This window comes from Equus asinus, chromosome 17 (assembly GCF_041296235.1).
Source record: "Equus asinus isolate D_3611 breed Donkey chromosome 17, EquAss-T2T_v2, whole genome shotgun sequence".
NCBI lineage: Eukaryota > Metazoa > Chordata > Mammalia > Perissodactyla > Equidae > Equus > Equus asinus.
The window spans coordinates 45,958,798-45,975,729 of NC_091806.1; the positions used below are offsets into that span (position 1 = coordinate 45,958,798).

The following is a 16,932-nucleotide window of genomic DNA, read 5'->3' on the forward strand; positions in this document are numbered from 1 at the left end:
CGGAAGCGGAAGCGGCGCGAACCTGGTGCGTCGACGCACCGCGCCCGGCGGCGAACAGCGCCCGCGCAGCGGCGGGACCTCGGCGGCTCCGGGCCGGGCCAGGTGGCGGCCATGGCAGCGGCGGCCGTGGAGAGCTTCGTGGCCAGGCAGCTGGACCTGCTGGAGCTTGAGAGGGACGCGGAGGTGGAGGAGCGCAGGTACGGCGGCGGCCGGGCCCCAGCCCCGTCGCGCTCGGCCCCGGGCGGGCCTCCGAGGGTTCGGCCCCAGCAGCCGCCTCGGGTATGGACATCGCGTCCGCTCCCGGCAGCCCGCTCCGGTTTGGACCCTGGGAGCCCCTTCTTTCCTCTCCCAGAGTGCCCCCTGCACGTTCGCGCGGGCCCGCCTGTCTGCCCGGTCGCGTCCCCGCGGGCCTCCAGCTTCGTCCCGGCCCGTCCATTCTGGTCCCGGCCCGTCCACTCTGGTCCACTCTCGTCCCGGTCCGTCCACTCTGGTCCACGCTTGTCCAGGCCGGTCCACTCTGGTCCACTCTCGTCCACCCTTCTCCTGGCCTGTCCCTCTCGTCCTGGCTCATCCACTCTCCTCCACCCTTGTCCACTCTCTTCTACTCTGGTCCTGGCTCATCCACTCTCGTCCCAGCCCGTCCACGCTCGTCCACCCTTCTCCTGGCCTGTCCACTCTCGTCCACTCTCATCCTGGCTCATCCACTCTTCTCCACCCTTGTCCACTCTCTTCCACTCTGGTCCTGGCCCATCCACTCTCTTCCTGGCCTGTCCACTCTTGTCCACCCTTGTCTTGGCCCATCCACTCTGGTCCTGGTCCATCCACTCTCATCCACTCTCATCCTGGCCCGTCCACTTTTGTCCTGGCTGATCCACTCTGATCCACTCTGGTCCTGGCCCGTCCGCTCTTGTCTTGGCCTGTCCACTCTCATCCACTTTTGTCCACCCTCCTCCTGGCCTCTCCACTCTTGTCCACCCTTGTCCTGGCCCGTTCACTCTGGTCCTGGTCCATCCACTCTCATCCACTCTCATCCTGGCCCGTCCACTTTTGTCCTGGCTGATCCACTCTGATCCACTCTGGTCCTGGCCCGTCTGCTCTTGTCCTGGCCTGTCCACTCTCATCCACTTTTGTCCACCCTCCTCCTGGCCTGTCCACTTGTTGTCCCTGTGCATGTTCACACCCATCCCCCAGAGGCCCGAGGGAGGGGGCGATCTGTGTGGTTGCCCGGAGCCCGAGTCCAAGCAGGGGGGTGGATAGAAGCTTGGGCAGTGCCCTTGCAGCGTGACCTGTGCAAGCGCAGGTACGAACAGCGCCGTGGACAGACAGAGGGACGGCGGCTCACCCTGGGGTGGGGGGGCGGCTAAAAGAGGTGGCTTCAGGGAGGAGGAGGCACTGCAGGAAAATAGGAGTTAGGTGGCTGCAGAGGAGCATTTCTGGCAAAGGCGCTGGGAGGGCGGGCAGCCTGCCTGTGAGGAAGGAGCCAGCCAGAGCCCCGCTTGTTTCGGTCCTTACTGGAATCTGGGTTCCTTTGTTTATGGCTGTGCAACTTTGCAGGTTACGTCTCTGAGCCTTAGTTACTGCAGCGGTGAAATAGGTCATTCCCACCCCACAGGACTGCTGTGAGAATGAAGTGATCTGCTGTGAATCAAGTGCTCAGCGTGGCACCCATGCAGAGTCAGCGCCCACGAAAAGACACACAGGGCTCAGTTTGAGAAATGCCTTACCAAGGAGCTCGTGTGCTGTCCTGTGTGCAGAGGGGGTCCCCAGCACAGTTAAATCGGGTGAGGGAGGCGAACAGAAGGGCATTTTGGCAGGATTACTTGGGTGCTGCTGCCCATGACTGGATGGGAGAGCCCCGAAGCCAGGCAGGTGGGAGGCTCGATAGTCTGGAGGATCAGTGATGGGGGCCTGGACCGAGGCTGTGGCAGCGAGGTGAGAGGCAGAGGCGGAGTCACGAGGGTGAAAATGGGGGGCCTGCGAGGCCTTCGTGACGCGTGGAACTGGGATGTGGGGAGAGAGTCGAGAAGACCTTAGGTTCTGTCTCGGGACCTGGGAGAAGGGCCGTGGCGTGACTGCACCAGAAGATGTGGGAGGGGCAGGTTCGAGAGGGGCAGGTTGGGAGTTTCGTTGGGTCATAGTGAGGGCCCAGGCACAGATCTCTGTCTGCTTTTCTCTCCCTTTTCCATACCTCCTGCATGAAGCTTTCAATATCGTGTCTTCCAGGTCCTGGCAGGAAAACATCTCTCTGAAGGAACTCCAGAGCCGAGGCGTCTGTCTGCTGAAGCTGCAGGTGTCCAGCCAGCGCACTGGGCTGTACGGACGGCTGTTGGTCACCTTTGAGCCCCGGAGATGTGTGTCTTCGGCCGTGCTGCCCAGTAACAGCTTTACTTCCGGTCTGTGCATGTTTGACGTACATTGACTATTGCTGGCCTGCAGCCTGTGTCTTTTACTCTCGCGAGGACTGGGTTGCGCGTGATCGGTTGGAGGAGAAAGCGTTGCCATGATGAATGCTTAATTAGAAGTCCAGCAGTTACGTGGCTCTTCGTAGCCCAGATGGGCACTGTCCTGAGTGGCAGTTGTGTGGCTGGTGATGGCTACACGTGTAAGGCACGCACCAGACTTGGAAGATTTAGCACAAAAGAAGTTAAAATCCTTCAAGAGTAATTTTTTTGAATACTGACCCCATGTTGAAGTGATAGTGTTTTTCATATATTGGGTTGAGTAATGAGATATGTTATTATTAAAATCAGTTTAGCTGTTTCTTTTACATTTGTTAACTTGGCTCCTGGAAAGCTGAAGGTTACACATGACTGTCATTATTTTTCTCCTGGGCGGCCCTGGTCCCCATCATTCAGGGTGCAGCAGGCGTAGTTCTGTATCCCACACCTTTCTCGTCCAGGCACTTCAGCTAAGCTTGCGGCCGCCCTGCTGGAAAGGAGGGGCATTTACAGGCAGCTTCTTGACCACATGCCAGGGATGCTTGTGCGGACCTCAGACTGGAAACCTGGAGAGAGCCCCGCTGACTTTCCCTACATGTGTCTCTGTGCCTCGTCTTGGTGGGGCAGTTTGTTGGTTTCCTGGATGCTTGCCCCGCAGTGGTTGGAACACTGGCTGGGTTTGGAGACAGATGGGAGGAGAGCGATGAGGGGAGCCGCTGGTCCGAGTCCTCCCCGAGCAGAGTTTGAGGTCTCACGCTTCCTTGTAAGTGACCGTTCTCTGGAGCCCGGGCTAAGGGGTCACCGCACTGCCTCTCGGCCTCGCCGTTGGGATTCAGTGAGCAGGACTGATTGTGCAGGGGCTTGTAAACTCTGGAAACCAAAGGTGACAATCTGCATTCAGTTAGTAGCGTTGTGGAGTGAGTGACCTCAGAGATCGAGGAGTGACAGGCAGTCGGAGAAAGTGGCCTTTAATGGAAAAGTATCGAGCTGGAAATTCCGTGTGCTGCTGCTGCTGTTCCTGCGATTCAGGCGGAGCTCTTACTTTTTATCTTCCGAGGGGCCGTTCGAAAGCTCAGTAGCTCACAGACGTAAATTCCGAGATGTGAGGTCCTCTTCAGGGCGCCCACGGGGAGGGCACGGTGCGGTGGGGTCCCCGTGGCGGTCTCGGCACACGGGTCCAGACCTCTGCCCCGGCGGCGTGGCCGCAGCCTGCTCTTTGTCTTTAAAAGTCGGGGAGAGGGCAGAGGAAAGAGTCAGGTGCAGGAGAAGTCATCTCCTGGGGCTGAGGCTGCGCCTGGCTGCGGCGTGACGCGTGCTTTCCCACACAGACTGAAGGGGCTGCTGATGTGGGGGAGCCCTGGCTTTGTCTCAGTGGATTCTTGTTGGGTCCGAATATCTGTGTTCCAGGTGACGAAACCCAGGCCAGCCTGGCTTGGGCAGGAAGGGTTGCGTTGGTCGCGATAGCGGCAGGCTGGCTTCGCGGCTGGGAGGACTCAGCTTCTCTCCCTTTCTTGGCTTTGCCCTCTCTTGGGTTGGCTTCCTTCTCAGGCGCCATGTGGTGGCAGTGCTAGCCCCTGTGTCCTCTCAGGTTTCTGGTCAGCTGGAAAGAGGGAGGGTTTCTTTCCCACATGCCCACGCAAGGGTGTCTCTTCTCTCAGGGGCTCTCCCTGAGCCAGTCACTGGGGGGCTGGGACACCCTGATTGGCTCCAGCGTGGGTTGCCTGCTCTGTCCCTTGCGTTGGGGGAAACCCCTCAGACTCACCTGGTGGCCGGGTAAATCACCGCACAGCATCACCGAGTGGGGAGCACTGTGCCGAGTGGGCAGCACACACTCCCTGGCCCTCCTCTGTCGACATTCCTTTCCTCCTGGAACATTGTCCTTGAGATGTGCCCGTGGCCCCCACCTCAGGGCCCACCCTGCTTACGGGTCCCCACAGAGGCCTGGCTCCTCCCACCGGCCCTGTGCTTTGTCTTCCCCGGAGCCCTCCACGCGGACGTCTGACGGACGGCAGTGTTTGTTCCTCTGTCCCCAGTGGGAGGGCAGGGCCTGGGTTTTATTCCTCCTCGGGCCGGCGCCTAGACCAGTGCCTGGCCGAGGAGGCACGTAACCGCTGCGCAGACTCTGCTGATTGTCTCAAGCTGTTCATTGAGCTCAGTGATCTCAAGTCAGTTTTCATTAGATGTGTGTTAAGAAAATTTTGTTTTACTGCTACTGATTTCGTTTCTAAAGAAAGTAACAGATCTGATATTTGAGGTATGCTAGACCTCGTACGTGGAATAATTCACATTTAACTTTGTCCAGGATTGTATGTAACCGAGCCTCTGTTTCCGCAGGTGATATAGTGGGTCTGTATGATGCTGCTAATGAAGGCAGTCAGCTGGCCACTGGGATCCTGACCCGCATCACCCAGAAATCGGTCTCGGTGGCCTTTGACGAATCCCATGATTGCCAGCTGAGCTTGGACCGAGAGAGTTCCTACAGACTTTTAAAACTTGCCAATGACGTCACGTATAAGCGACTGAAGAAGTAAGCATGGGCCTGGGAACCACGTGGGATGCTTTCCTCAAGGGCAGCTCCCTCCCGCCGGCTGCTCTTCCCCCGCTGGGCAGAGAGCGGCCGCATTTTCTGGGTGGTTCGCCATTTTCTGGGTGGTTCGCGTGCCCCTCGCGTGAGGTGGGAGCAGGGCTCGGGTGCTGAGTTAGCTGCTGGTTGTCAGCGAGCTCCTGACTCTCTTCTCCCTCGGCAGAGCTCTGATTACCCTCAGGAAGTACCATTCTGGCCCAGCATCCTCGCTCATAGAGGTCCTCTTCGGCGCGTCAGCCCCCAGTCCCGCCAGCGAAATAGGTAAGAACCTTTGGTTTTTCTTTTCTGATTGAAATCACTACAGAAAGTCTCGGGAACAGCGTGACCTCGGGCCATTTCAGCAAGAGTTTGAGAATGTACTATGAGAAGAAACCCACCTTCTTATCTCTGTGTCAGTTTCTTAGAATGAACTGGACTCTTTTCTGTACTCAGATGTCAAAGGAGTGGCTCATTCATTGACTTGTTGGTAACATTGTTTCTAATGTCTAAATATTTTACTTTGAAACGTAGGGACATTTCTCGTAGCCCAGTGCTCTGTGAAAATAGAGGCTAGCTGATCATACTTTATGCTCCATAGCTTTTTTCGGGGATTGAAGATTCTCAATTCTAAATGCATTTGATTATTTTCTCAGCATCCTTCAAACTGAAGATAGCTTATTTCTGATTATAAGAGTTATATGTGTTAATTATAGAGAATTTGGAAATAAAGAGGCGTACAAACACGGGAAACAAATCAGTGAAAAACCTCCCATTTAGAGTCAGCCTCACTGCTATTTGTGGGCATTCTTCTAGTTTTTTCCACTTCCGTGCAGAACAGTATGTCTGTTTTACGTACGTACGTGTGTGTATGCACACGCATGCTCTTTTAACTTACGGCAGTCTGTGCACTTTCTCCTATCCTTCTTGAGTGTTCTGGAAGAACCTCATTTTTGAGAAGCATTTATTATCTCCTCAAGCGGCTGCCTATAATTTAACGATCCTATGTTTGAAGAAACACGATATATCTTGATCGTGGTGGGAAAGAGGGCCACGGTATGGAGCAGGGCAGCGCGCACTGGGACTTCGGTCCAACGGCCTGTGACGGCTTCCTAGTCTGTCTGGGTCGTCCAGGCTGGATGGTGCCCTGTGCCAGAGAGACGGGCGCGCTCCTGTGTCGGGTGTCTCTGGGGAGCAGGCGCCCTGTGGCAGGTGCTGTGGGCACAGAGCTGGACACAGCAGCACCTGCTCTCCGGAAGCCCAGGGCCTACGGAGCAGATAGTGTTGGTCATGAAAGATGCAGAATAGAAACGCAATCCTGGAATTTGCTCGTAGTTCTTTTTATTATTTGTTTTTGTCATTTTACAGGCAGTTTAAAAGGGACAATATGGTAGAAACAGATGTGTTCCAGGAAACATTTATTTCAGAAAAGTCTGTTATTTTGGAGCATGAGTTGGCAGACTTTGTCCATAAAGGGGCAGGTTGTAAATGTTGTAGCTTGGCGGGCCAGAGCCGGAGACCGTGCAGGCGAGCGGGCGTGGCCGCGCTCCAGTGAAACCTGACTCACAGAGCAGGCGCGGGCTGGGTTTGGCCTGTGGTCCACAGTCGCCCATCCTTGTTCTAGGAGAACCCTCTGGAAACAAAGCAGATCGATTTTGCATAGACTGTGCCTCCTGGGAAGGGCCGGCTTTCTCCTTGTGTCCTCCGTGTGCTCTGCGTGGCCGGAGCTCAGGGGCCGAGCGGGGAGCCTGACGCTGCCGCCTCTCCTGCAGGCCCGCTGACGTTCTGCAACGCCTCCCTGGACGCCTCCCAGAAGGAAGCTGTTAAGTTCGCGCTGTCCCAGAAGGAACTGGCCGTCATCCACGGGCCTCCTGGCACTGGGAAGACCACCACGGTAGTTGAAGTCATCCTCCAAGTTGTGAAGCAGGGCTTGAAGGTGGGCAACAGACACCGTGTCCCGGCAGCACCCAGCGGCTCTGGTGTGCCGTGCTCGTGGGCGCCCGTGGGGTCCCAGCCTGGGGTCTGGGAACATTCCTGGCTATTCACTGACCGGGCACTGGCTTCAGCCCTTTCTGGTTTTCGGCAGCTGCATGCATTGTTGTGTCCATGCCCAGGCACTCGGTCTAAGTTGTTGAGAAAGGCCCCACGAGCCCTCTGTGGCTGAGGTCTTTGTTGTCACCGGGTCCCAGTCCAGCTGGTCCCCTCAGTGCACTCGTGGGCCCACGCTCTGGGTTCAGGCCCATGCCGGGTGTGCAGGGGGCGTGCCATGGACTGAGGCCGCCTGTGTCCCTCAGAGGTGTGGCTGGTTGGGAGAGACGGATGGCTTACGGGCAGTCAGGTGGTCTGGTTAATTGAGACGACACACGGGTGCAGTGCGCAGGTCACTGGTTTTTCCAACACGTGGACTCTAATGTGCGTTAGTGTTCACGTACGTTTTTAATGGTTGGGAAAGGCTCTTTCATCCTCATCTGCATCAACACGAGTCATCATGGATTCTGAGCACAAGAAAGCTTTTAAAAAAATCTTTCTGGTTTCTAAATGTTGAATAATGGTGAGAATTGGAATAATAACGGTCAACACTTGTAGGTTGACGTTTACTGGGTGCTTTTTATAAACCGGGCACCCTTCTAAGTGCTTTCCACATATGCGCTCCTTTAATCCCCACAGAGACCCTGGGCGCCACGGTCGGTCAGTGGCCCCAGTTTACAGAGGAAGCTGCGAAGCAGGGTCACGTGCTCCAGTCGTTCACTGGTGAGCGGCAGGGCCGGGATTTCAGCCCGGCCACACGGTCCCTCCAGAGCCTCTGGGCAGAACCACTGCTCCTGGGAGCTGCAGGGAATCTGTCACTCGGTTGCAAAACCATGGCCAATGCCTTCCTACAAAGGGATGTCTTGACACAGACATTTGAAAACTGGATCACAAGATGACCTATGGGCAGGCAGCAGAGTTGGTGGTTTAATTGGGTGCCTTCTGTCTCGGTACATGGTGAGACCGGACGCACCTGTGTGCACGCTTGGGCGCAGGTGCGCCTTTGGCCGCCCCAATGTGGGTCGGGGCGATGCCAGGACGTGGGGAGGCCCAGCCGCCTGTTGTGGGTGACGACCCTCCTCCCTGCCTCCTCTGCCGGCTGCCACCTGCTTCTGTAGTGGGGCTGCGGTTCTGGAGCCAGACTGGGTCCATTCAGAAAGAGTTTCCTTGTCCCACTTGGTCGGATGGTAGAATGGTTTGATTGGTGATAATGGGTGTCCCAGCCTCAGTTATTCAGGGCACACTTTAATCTTCGAGTCCTTTTCCTTCCAGTTGCAAGTCACTTACTGTTTCTGGTGCTTTGGAGACTAAAGGTTCTTCAGACCTGGCGCTAGGCACCCAGATGTCGTGTCAGTGCACAGTGCTGTGTCCCCTTTAGGCGTCTTTGCTCGTCCTTGTAGCTGTGTGTTTACCCTTTAACACTCCCACTTGTACACACTCCACCCGCCTGTCTGTACCTGTAAGGCTTTCTGTTTATTCTAGCGTAAACTTAAGTGGTTTCATTAAAAAAGAAGTCACCAAGCCCAAGTGGCTCTCTGCTTCCCCAGGTGCTGTGCTGCGCGCCCTCCAACATCGCAGTGGACAATCTGGTGGAGCGTCTGGCTCAGTGCAAGCAGAGGATCCTGCGCCTCGGGCACCCTGCCCGACTTCTGGAATCCATTCAGCAGCATTCCCTCGACGCGGTTTTAGCGCGGAGTGACAATGCACAGATTGTCGCAGATATCAGAAAGGACATCGACCAGGTCTTTGTATGTGTCTCTCAGCCAGTGTGCACTTAGTGTGTGGTGTTCTGATCTGCAGCCTTTTCAAGGAGTGGATTCTATCTGTCTGTATTCTTCTTGCCTTTCTCTGGCCTCCGTCGACTCATCTGATCATTTCAAGCCTTGTGTCTGCCCCTTTCTGATAGAGACCTCTACTCAGCGTTTCATAGGGACTCAGCTGTCTTCAGGGTAGTTCCATGAGAAGCTGAGGGATCGTCTTAAAAAAAACATTTCTCTTAGGTATTCCTCATGGCTGGTCATGTTGTCTGGGTAATAGTGGCAACCAAAAAAAAAAAGCCTGAAAATAAAAATTCAGAAAATATGCACCCTCCCCAATGTTTTGGTCCATTTTGCCTTATCCTTGTGAAAGAGAGCGTGGTCAGTGACGGGTCAATTTGAGATGGCATTTTCTCTGGCAATCCAGTACTTCCGAGCTCTTTGGTTCTCTAGTTTACATGTCCGCCCGAATTTCCTTAACTGCCTGTCCTGCCCTGTGTTTGCCCACCATCGGCTGGTCTCCTGGCCTCAGGTCAGCACTCCTCGGTGTCCTGGGCCCTCAGGGCGGTGCTGCGGGTCAGCCTGTCCCGTGGGCCCGAGGAGTAGTGGGATAGCGCGCAGGGTGCCGTATTGGGAATAGCGGGGTGGGAACAGGGCAAACGCAATTAAAGCTGTACAGGAATGTGCAGCGACGTTGTTTGCTCCATCCCACATGTGGGGGATTTCATTTCCTCGCTCCTGTTTAAGTCAGTCAGGACTTGCTTCTCTGTGAGTTAGGCACGATAAAACCCCTCATGTCACTCCTGCCAAATCCCCATCCTCCAAAGCAGAAATCACGGATAAGGAAGGGGTTACGTGTCTTCCGGTGTTAAAGTCAGTTGAGGTTCAGGTGAGCCTTTTATGGGCTGAAGAAATCTTGTTCCCCTCCTGACAAGTGTGGAGCGGGAAGTGCAGCTCAGCCTGTCCGCGTGTGAGCGCCTCGCACCCCGACCCTGGGCGAGCAGGGGCTTTTTCTTCCCTGAGAGCACGTCCATGACTCTGGGCAGGGCAGGGCTGGGGGCCACTTTTTGGTCTCATCTGCATTCAGAGTAAAACGCCATCTGCCTCGAGGCCCTGGACTTTCCTTTTCCGCCTCTCCCTGTGCAGGCGACACCGGCTCTGATGCCCGTTGGGCTGTCAGGCGCCTAGTCACCTGTGTGTGTGTGTCCTCTTTCAAGAAAGAGTTTTGACTTTTAGTGTCTTTTAAAGAACTTACTGAAGTGGACCAACTGATTATAAATAAAAGCACCTCATCAATGAAAAAGAGCTAAATAAGTGCAAAGTCACGTCCGAATAATTCTATTTTCTTTGCTTTCCTTTGTAGGTGAAAAACAAAAAGATCCAGGAGAAGCAAGAGAAAAGTAATTTTCGCAGTGAAATCAAGCTGCTAAGAAAAGAACTGAAGGAGCGGGAGGAGGCGGCCATGCTGGAAAGCCTCACGTCGGCGGACGTGGTCCTTGCGACAAACACGGGTGAGGAGGGGCGGCCTCCAGCCCTCCGGCCTCAGTGGGAGCGGGCGGGGTGGTCTCTTCCTCAGGGTCCTGGAGGGGTCTGTGTAGCATCATCCTTAGTGTTGGGGGATTCACCCATGAAGCCTTCTGGACCCGGAGTTTGCTTCGTAGAGAGGTTTTTAACTGCAGATCCAGCTTCTTTCATCGATGTAGGGATGGTCAGGTTCTCTCTGCCCGAGGGAGCTTGTATCTTCCAAGGACTTTGTCCACTTAATCCGAGTTGTTGAATTTATAGGTGTAAAGTTGCTTATGATAGTCCCTGATTATCTTTTTAGTATCTCCAGCATCTGTAATGGTGTCTCCTCTTTCATTCCTGATGTTGGTCGTTTGTATCCTGTTTTTTTCCTGATCTTCTGGATAGAGGTTTATTAATTTTATTGATCTTCTTAAAGAACCAGCTTTTGGTTTCCCTGGTTTTCTCTAGTTTTTGTGTTTTCTGTTTCATCAATTTCTGCATCGATCCTTATTAATTCCCTTTCTCTGCTCACTGGATTTAGTTCGCTCTTGTGTTTCTCCTTTCTTAAGGTGGAAGCTGAGGTCGTTGATTTCCGTTTATTTGAGACCTGTCTTTTTTTCTGATATGGGCATTTGTTGCTATAAACGTCCCCTAGTACCGCTCGCGTGCTGTCCCACAGAGTCTGATGTGCTGTGTTTCGTTTTCATCCCTTGTAAAATGCTAATTTCCCTTCAATTTCTTTTTTGACCCGTGATTGTTTAGAAGGGTGTTATTTTCTTTCCAAATAGTTGCGGATTTTCCAGATACCTTCCTGTCATTGATTTATAACATGGTTCCGTGTGGTCGGAGGACGTGGGGCGTAAGACTTGGATCGTTTCCCTGAGGCTCATTTTATGGTCCAGAATACGGTCTGTGTGAATGTTCTGTGGACCCTTGAAAAGAGTGTGTTTTCTGGTTTTGTTGGAATATTCCATCGATGTCTTGATAGTTGATGGTGGTGTTCGAGTCTTCTCTATTCTTACTGATTTCCTGTCTGCTGGTCCTATCGCCTGTTGAGAGAGGGGCCTTGAAATCTTTCTCGTACATTTGTCTGTTTCTCCTTGAAGTTCTGTCAGTTTTTGCCTCATCTCTTTTGAAGCTCTTTTATTAGGAGCATAAATGTCAGGTTACGTTCTCTTGATTCGTTAACCAGTTTATCATTATGAAATAAGCATTTTTATCACTGGTAATGTTCTTTCTTTGAAATCTCCTGTGGTGTGAAAACCATCAGTTGCTGGCGATGGGGTTAGCTGCTTCCCCATCGTTGTTCACAGCATGCGACAGCCTACAGCAGGAGGGGCCGTAATCCTACGTAATGTTGTCAGACGTGACATCCGTCACCTTTGCCATATTCTGTTGGTTAGAAGCAAGGCGCAGGTCTGGCCCGCACAAGTGGGGGGATCGCACAAGGCGTGCACAGCAGGGGGCCAGGACGTGGGGCACAGAGGAAGAGTCCAGGCTCTGATTGGCTTTATCATTAGCGTTCTGTCCACTTGTGTTCTAGATCAGATAGGACAGAAGAAGAGTCAAACACCAGATCCCTCCTGCTCTCTGCTCTCTGTTTCCTCCTGTGGGTTTGAGTTCCTGTCTGGAGTCCTTTCATTTCAGCCCAGGGGACGCCCGTCAGTATTTCTTGAAGGGCAGGTCTGTGCGCGAGTCCTCTTCGCTTCTCTGTATCTGGGTGTATCTTTTTTCTCCTTCCTTCTTGAACGATAGCTTTGTTGCATGTAGAATTCCTGGTTGACAGTCTTTCTCTTGGTTTTAAGACTATGTCACCCCCTGCCTTCTGACCTCCTAAGTTTCTGATGAGAAAGTGGGCGTTAACCGTATCCAGGATTCCCTGGTACGTGACCAATGGCTGCTTTCTTCGTTTTCCGGCAGCTTGATTACGATGTGTCTCCACGGGGCTCTTTGAGTAAACCACTTTGAGTGTGCTGGCTTTCTTAGATGTGTTGATTGATGTTTTCCTCAAATTTGGGAAGTTTTCAGCCATTATGTTTTCAAATATTCTTTCTGCACCTTTCCCTCCTTTCCTTCCAGGACTCCTGTGGTATGGATATTGATGCGCTTGATGGTGTCCCATGGGTCTTTGCAGTCTTTCATTTGCCTTCATTCTTTTTTCTTTCTGTTCCTCATACTGAATAATTCTTCAAGTTCACTAATTCTTCTGCCTATTCAGATCTGCTGTTCAGCCCTTCCAGTGAATTTTGGTTATCATACTTTTTTTTCCCGCAAAGATTGGCACCTGAGCTAACAACTGTTGCCAATCTTCTTTTTTTTTTCCTGCTTTTTCTCCCCAAATTCCCCCAGTACCTAGTTGTATATTTTAATTGTGGGTCCTTCTAGTTGTGGCATGTGGGACGCCACCTCCGTGGCCTGAGGAACGGTGTCATGTCTGTGCCCAGGATCCAAACCAGTGAAACCCTGGGCTGCTGAAGCAGAGCATGCGAACTTAACCACTCAGCCACGGGACTGACCCCTATTATACTTTTCAGCTGCAGAATTTGTATTTCTTTTTTTATAATTTCTGTCCCTTTATTGATAGTTTCTAGTTGGTGAGACATCATTCTCATACATTCCTTTATCTTTAGATATGGTTTCCTTCAGCTGTTTGAACATTTTGTTTTGCTGTTGGGTTGTTTTGCTTTTTTTTTTTTGAAGAAGAAGGTTAGCCCTGAGCTACCATCTCCACCAATCCTCCTCTTTTTGCTGAGGAAGACTGGCCCTGAGCTAACATCCGTGCCCATCTTCCTCTACTTTATATGTGGGACAGCATGGCTTGACAAGCAGTATGTAGGTCCATGCCTGGGATCTGAACCGGCGAACCCCGGGCTGCTGAAGCAGAACGTGCAAACTTAACTGCTGCTCCACCGGGCTGGAAATAGCTGATGTTTAGTGAGACCGACGTCTGTGCTTTCTCAGGGACAGGTTCTGGTGACTGCTCTTTCCTCATGTGTGGGCCACACTGTGTCTCCTTGCCCGTCTTGAATTTTCCCTGGAAGCCTGAACATTTGCAATAACATCCCGTGGCCCCTCTAGACGTCAGGTTCTCTTCCCTCCGCAGGGCTGGTTGTCGCTGCTCTGTTGTTGTTTGTTTGCTTAGTGACTTTTCTGAGATGATTCTGCGGAGTCTGTGTTTTTCGCCCAGGGTGGCCACTGAAGCCTCTGCTCATTGGCTTAGCGGTTGGTCATGATTAAATCGATTCATTGAACTCCTGGCACCAGGAAGTCTCCTGTCTTTGCCGAGGGGCTCCGAGTGCGTAGGGCGCACTTTGAGTGCCCAGCCAGGCGGTCTGCAGCACAGCCTTCACTTCCTGCTCGTGCGGAGCCTCGAGGTGAGCCAGAGGCGCGCAGCTGGGGCCTCCTCGGGTCATTCCTGGGTGTGCACACACCACTACACGCATGTGGCCTTCCGGCTTCGCAGGAATGTGTCAGAGCTTTTCAAAGACCCTGTGGACATCTCTTTGCCTCGCTTTTCGTTTGAAGCTCTTGGTCCTCCTGTCGTTGGCTCCACCTGTTGCCCATGGCCCCCGAGAGCTCCAGTGTTCAACACTTGCCTCTGATGGTTTCAGCAGACACCCCCGGAGACACGGCTGTTTGCACGGGGTGAGCTCCAGGTCAGGTCAGATGCTGACGGCAGTGTGAGGAGATCTTACTAGGGACCCACAGATGGGTCTGGTGGTGACAGTTCTCTTGGATGGGGCTTTGAAGGAGCCCTGTTCCCCAGTGGCTGTCAGGCTGCTGGTTTTCACCGTGCTTGCAGGCTGTTGGCTTCAAGTCTGCCATGGAACTGGGGAGCAGTGCCTGCTCCATAGGAACGCCATAAAGCTTGCTGCTCTTGCCCAGACTTAGCTATTTTTTGAATAAATGCTCCTGGATGGCTGCAAGCCTTTGGTTAATTTCTAGAGTTCTGAAAAAGCTGCTCCTGACAATTTTGCCAGTGTTCTCGGTGCTTTAGTCGGAGAGGGAACTTTCTCAGGTCCTTACTCAGCCATCTCTGCTGACATCCTCTCCGACTGACTTTAAATGCAGCGCTTTCTGTAAATCACAAAGCAGCTGGCCCCCAACCCCCACCGCAAGGTTGGCGTGTGGCCTTTAGGTCCCTGCTGGTTGGCTTGGGGAGCTAGAAGGAGTCTGCTGGCTTCCCTTTGCTCCGTGAAGTTGCACACATAGTCTAAACTCGCCTCTCAGTTCTCCAAACCGCGGTCCTGAGTCTCACTGTGCTGGGGACGCTTTCCGCCCGTGTCCTGAGGGTCAAGCTGGGGAGGTTCAAGTTCTCTATCTTAGTCATCAAATAACGTATGTGGGGGTGTGCATCTCTGTATATCTCAGCATAATTAACCAGGGCAGAAAAGGGCAAGAGCTAGCATTTACAGCATGTGTTAACACCTGCCTTCTTGTGGCAGGCACTTTATGTATATTATTAAATACACGTATTTATTTTTATATGCATCCTTTTGCGATTTCTGTATACTACTTGGCATGCACGTGGTATATTAGTTTTTAGATATCGCGACCATCGAAGAGATGCAGCCCTTGTCCACATTCGTGGATGAGGTGCAGGGGTTGGGTGGCTTGCCCGGGCCCCGCCGCAGTTCGCGAGAACTGGCGTGGGGCTCAGGTCCTGCTCACGCTTGGACTTGGTCCGCTGTACCACTCTGCGTTCCAGGAAGGAGGAGCTGGTATGGTGGTTTATGTTGTCAAGTACACGGAGTTTTTTTCTCCTGGTGAATTCTCAGCAGTTGGTTGTTCTGTGTGTTCAAGAAGAACTTAGAGGAGAATTAATTAAATTCTAAATTCAGAAAATGATACGGAAGTAATATTTAGAAATAAGACAGCCTTCCAGGATTTGGGGTCCCGGCCCCAAAGGGGTGATTGATTTTGCTGATTGAAACGTCGGAGTGGCCCGTGGCTAGGGACACACCGCTGCCCTCTTAGACACAGGTGGGCTGGAACCATGAGCTTTTTAATGTCCTTCCCAAGTGTTTATTCCAAGACTCAAGGTTATCACACACAGTCTTTAATGCAAGACTGGGTTATGAAACAGCTGGCTTGTGTGTCTCTTCCGGTGTGCTTGCTGCTGTTAGGATACGCCAGCGCCTCCTGGAAGGGCTCACGGTTCTGGTTCCCGGCAGGTGCTTCTCCCGACGGCCCTCTGAAGTTGCTGCCCGACGGCTACTTCGACGTGGTGGTCATCGATGAGTGTGCCCAGGCCCTCGAAGCCAGCTGCTGGATCCCCCTGCTGAAGGCCAGGAAGTGCGTCCTGGCTGGAGATCACAAACAGCTGCCCCCCACCATCGTCTCTCACAAGTAAGAGCGTCTGCGGGAGGGCCTTCTCCGCCCCCGCCCGCCACCCCTCTGGTCCGTCCCTCAAAGTCCAGCCCAGAGGCGCCGGGCTCACCGGGAGGTCCTGGGTCTGCCCTCCTCTGCACGTTTCCTGATGGCACTTCTACCCCGTTGTGTTGCACTGAGTCGTTTAGACGTCTGCTCTGTCAGGCCGTGCGCTCCTTGAGGTCAGGGGTCGGATGGAGTTCATCTTTATGAGGTCAGGGGTCGGATGGCGATCATCTTTGTAGCCTCAGCACCTGGTACGGTCTCAGTCCTCGCTTGCCGAGTGGAGCATCCCGCAGTGAGTCAGGGAGCCAGGCAGGTTGATGCGCACGTTACCGTGAGAGCCGCTGCGAGGGCTGTGCTCACCTCGGGGTTGACAAGCTCACCACCCAGCACGGGTTCTCTGAGCCTGGGACGTGAGGAGGGACTCAGTAAATACGATCCTGCCCGCTGCAGAGACGCGGTGTCCCTAGTGTGACCGAGCACAGCTCCCTCCTGGGTGGGGGACGTGCCGCTGCCGCCTGGCCCCTCTCCTCGCCTCCTTTCCTACCACTCCCCCTCCCTCCCTGCTCTGGCCACGCTGGCCTCCTCTGTGCGTGAGGGCCCCCCGTCTGGACCACTCCTTCCCGGATATCTGGAGGTCACGCCCTCCCTTCACGTAGTTGTCTCTCAGCTGGACTCTCCGCGTGGTCTCCCGTGACCGCCCCGTCGCAGGGACATCCCCGTCACCTGTGGTCCATTAGTCAGCTTACTTCGTTTTCCTTAGCTCTCGTCACTCCCTGCGGTGGCACATGTGGACTTGTTCGTTCATCCTCCCAGCTAGAATGTGGGTCACATGAGGCCTGGGGACAGAGCCTAGCATGTGGGTATCTGTGAACAAATTGGCCTTTTACAAGGCAGTTCCAGAGTCCGTGTCCAGAAGGAAGGAAACCCGTGAAGACTCCCGAGTCACTTGAAGATCGCTTTCTTCTTCCTGGTGCTGGTTGACACAGTTCTCTGCTGCCGTGTGCGTGGAAGTCATGATCAGCCTTGGAACTCTCGTTGTTTTCTGAGTCGAGATGTGCAAGCGAGTGTGTCAGGTGCAGCCTCCCAGGGAGCTGGGGGCGGTTCGGTCAGGGGCCCGCAGAGAACGAGGCCATCCGACATGGTGCTTCAAGTGGGGCGTTGGGAGGGGGACGTTTGGGGTGGAGTAAAGGCGGCAGTGTGTTCTGAAGGCTTGTCGTGGGGGAGAAGTGCTTCTGGAGGGGGAGCGGGCAAGTGGATGGCTGTGAGG

The 16,932-nt window shown here is 53.7% G+C and overlaps 1 protein-coding gene across 3 annotated transcripts in view; it reads left to right on the forward strand.

Annotated features, from left to right (window-relative positions):
• The first annotated feature begins 7 nt into the window (after nt 1-7).
• The window catches only part of IGHMBP2 (immunoglobulin mu DNA binding protein 2), a 28,322-nt gene continuing 11,397 nt past the window's right edge, over nt 8-16,932 (forward strand). Inside the window, exons 1-8 of one of the 3 annotated variants that reach the window (XM_014861610.3) lie at nt 8-197; nt 2,224-2,393; nt 4,773-4,965; nt 5,186-5,283; nt 6,771-6,934; nt 8,574-8,774; nt 10,147-10,294; nt 15,464-15,638. In XM_014861610.3, the coding sequence (XP_014717096.2) occupies nt 112-197; nt 2,224-2,393; nt 4,773-4,965; nt 5,186-5,283; nt 6,771-6,934; nt 8,574-8,774; nt 10,147-10,294; nt 15,464-15,638 (1,235 nt within the window). In that variant the 5' untranslated portion in view covers nt 8-111. The remainder of the gene's footprint in view (nt 198-2,223; nt 2,394-4,772; nt 4,966-5,185; nt 5,284-6,770; nt 6,935-8,573; nt 8,775-10,146; nt 10,295-15,463; nt 15,639-16,932) is intronic. The other 2 variants (XM_044761945.2, XM_014861611.3) reach the window with 2 other exon arrangements.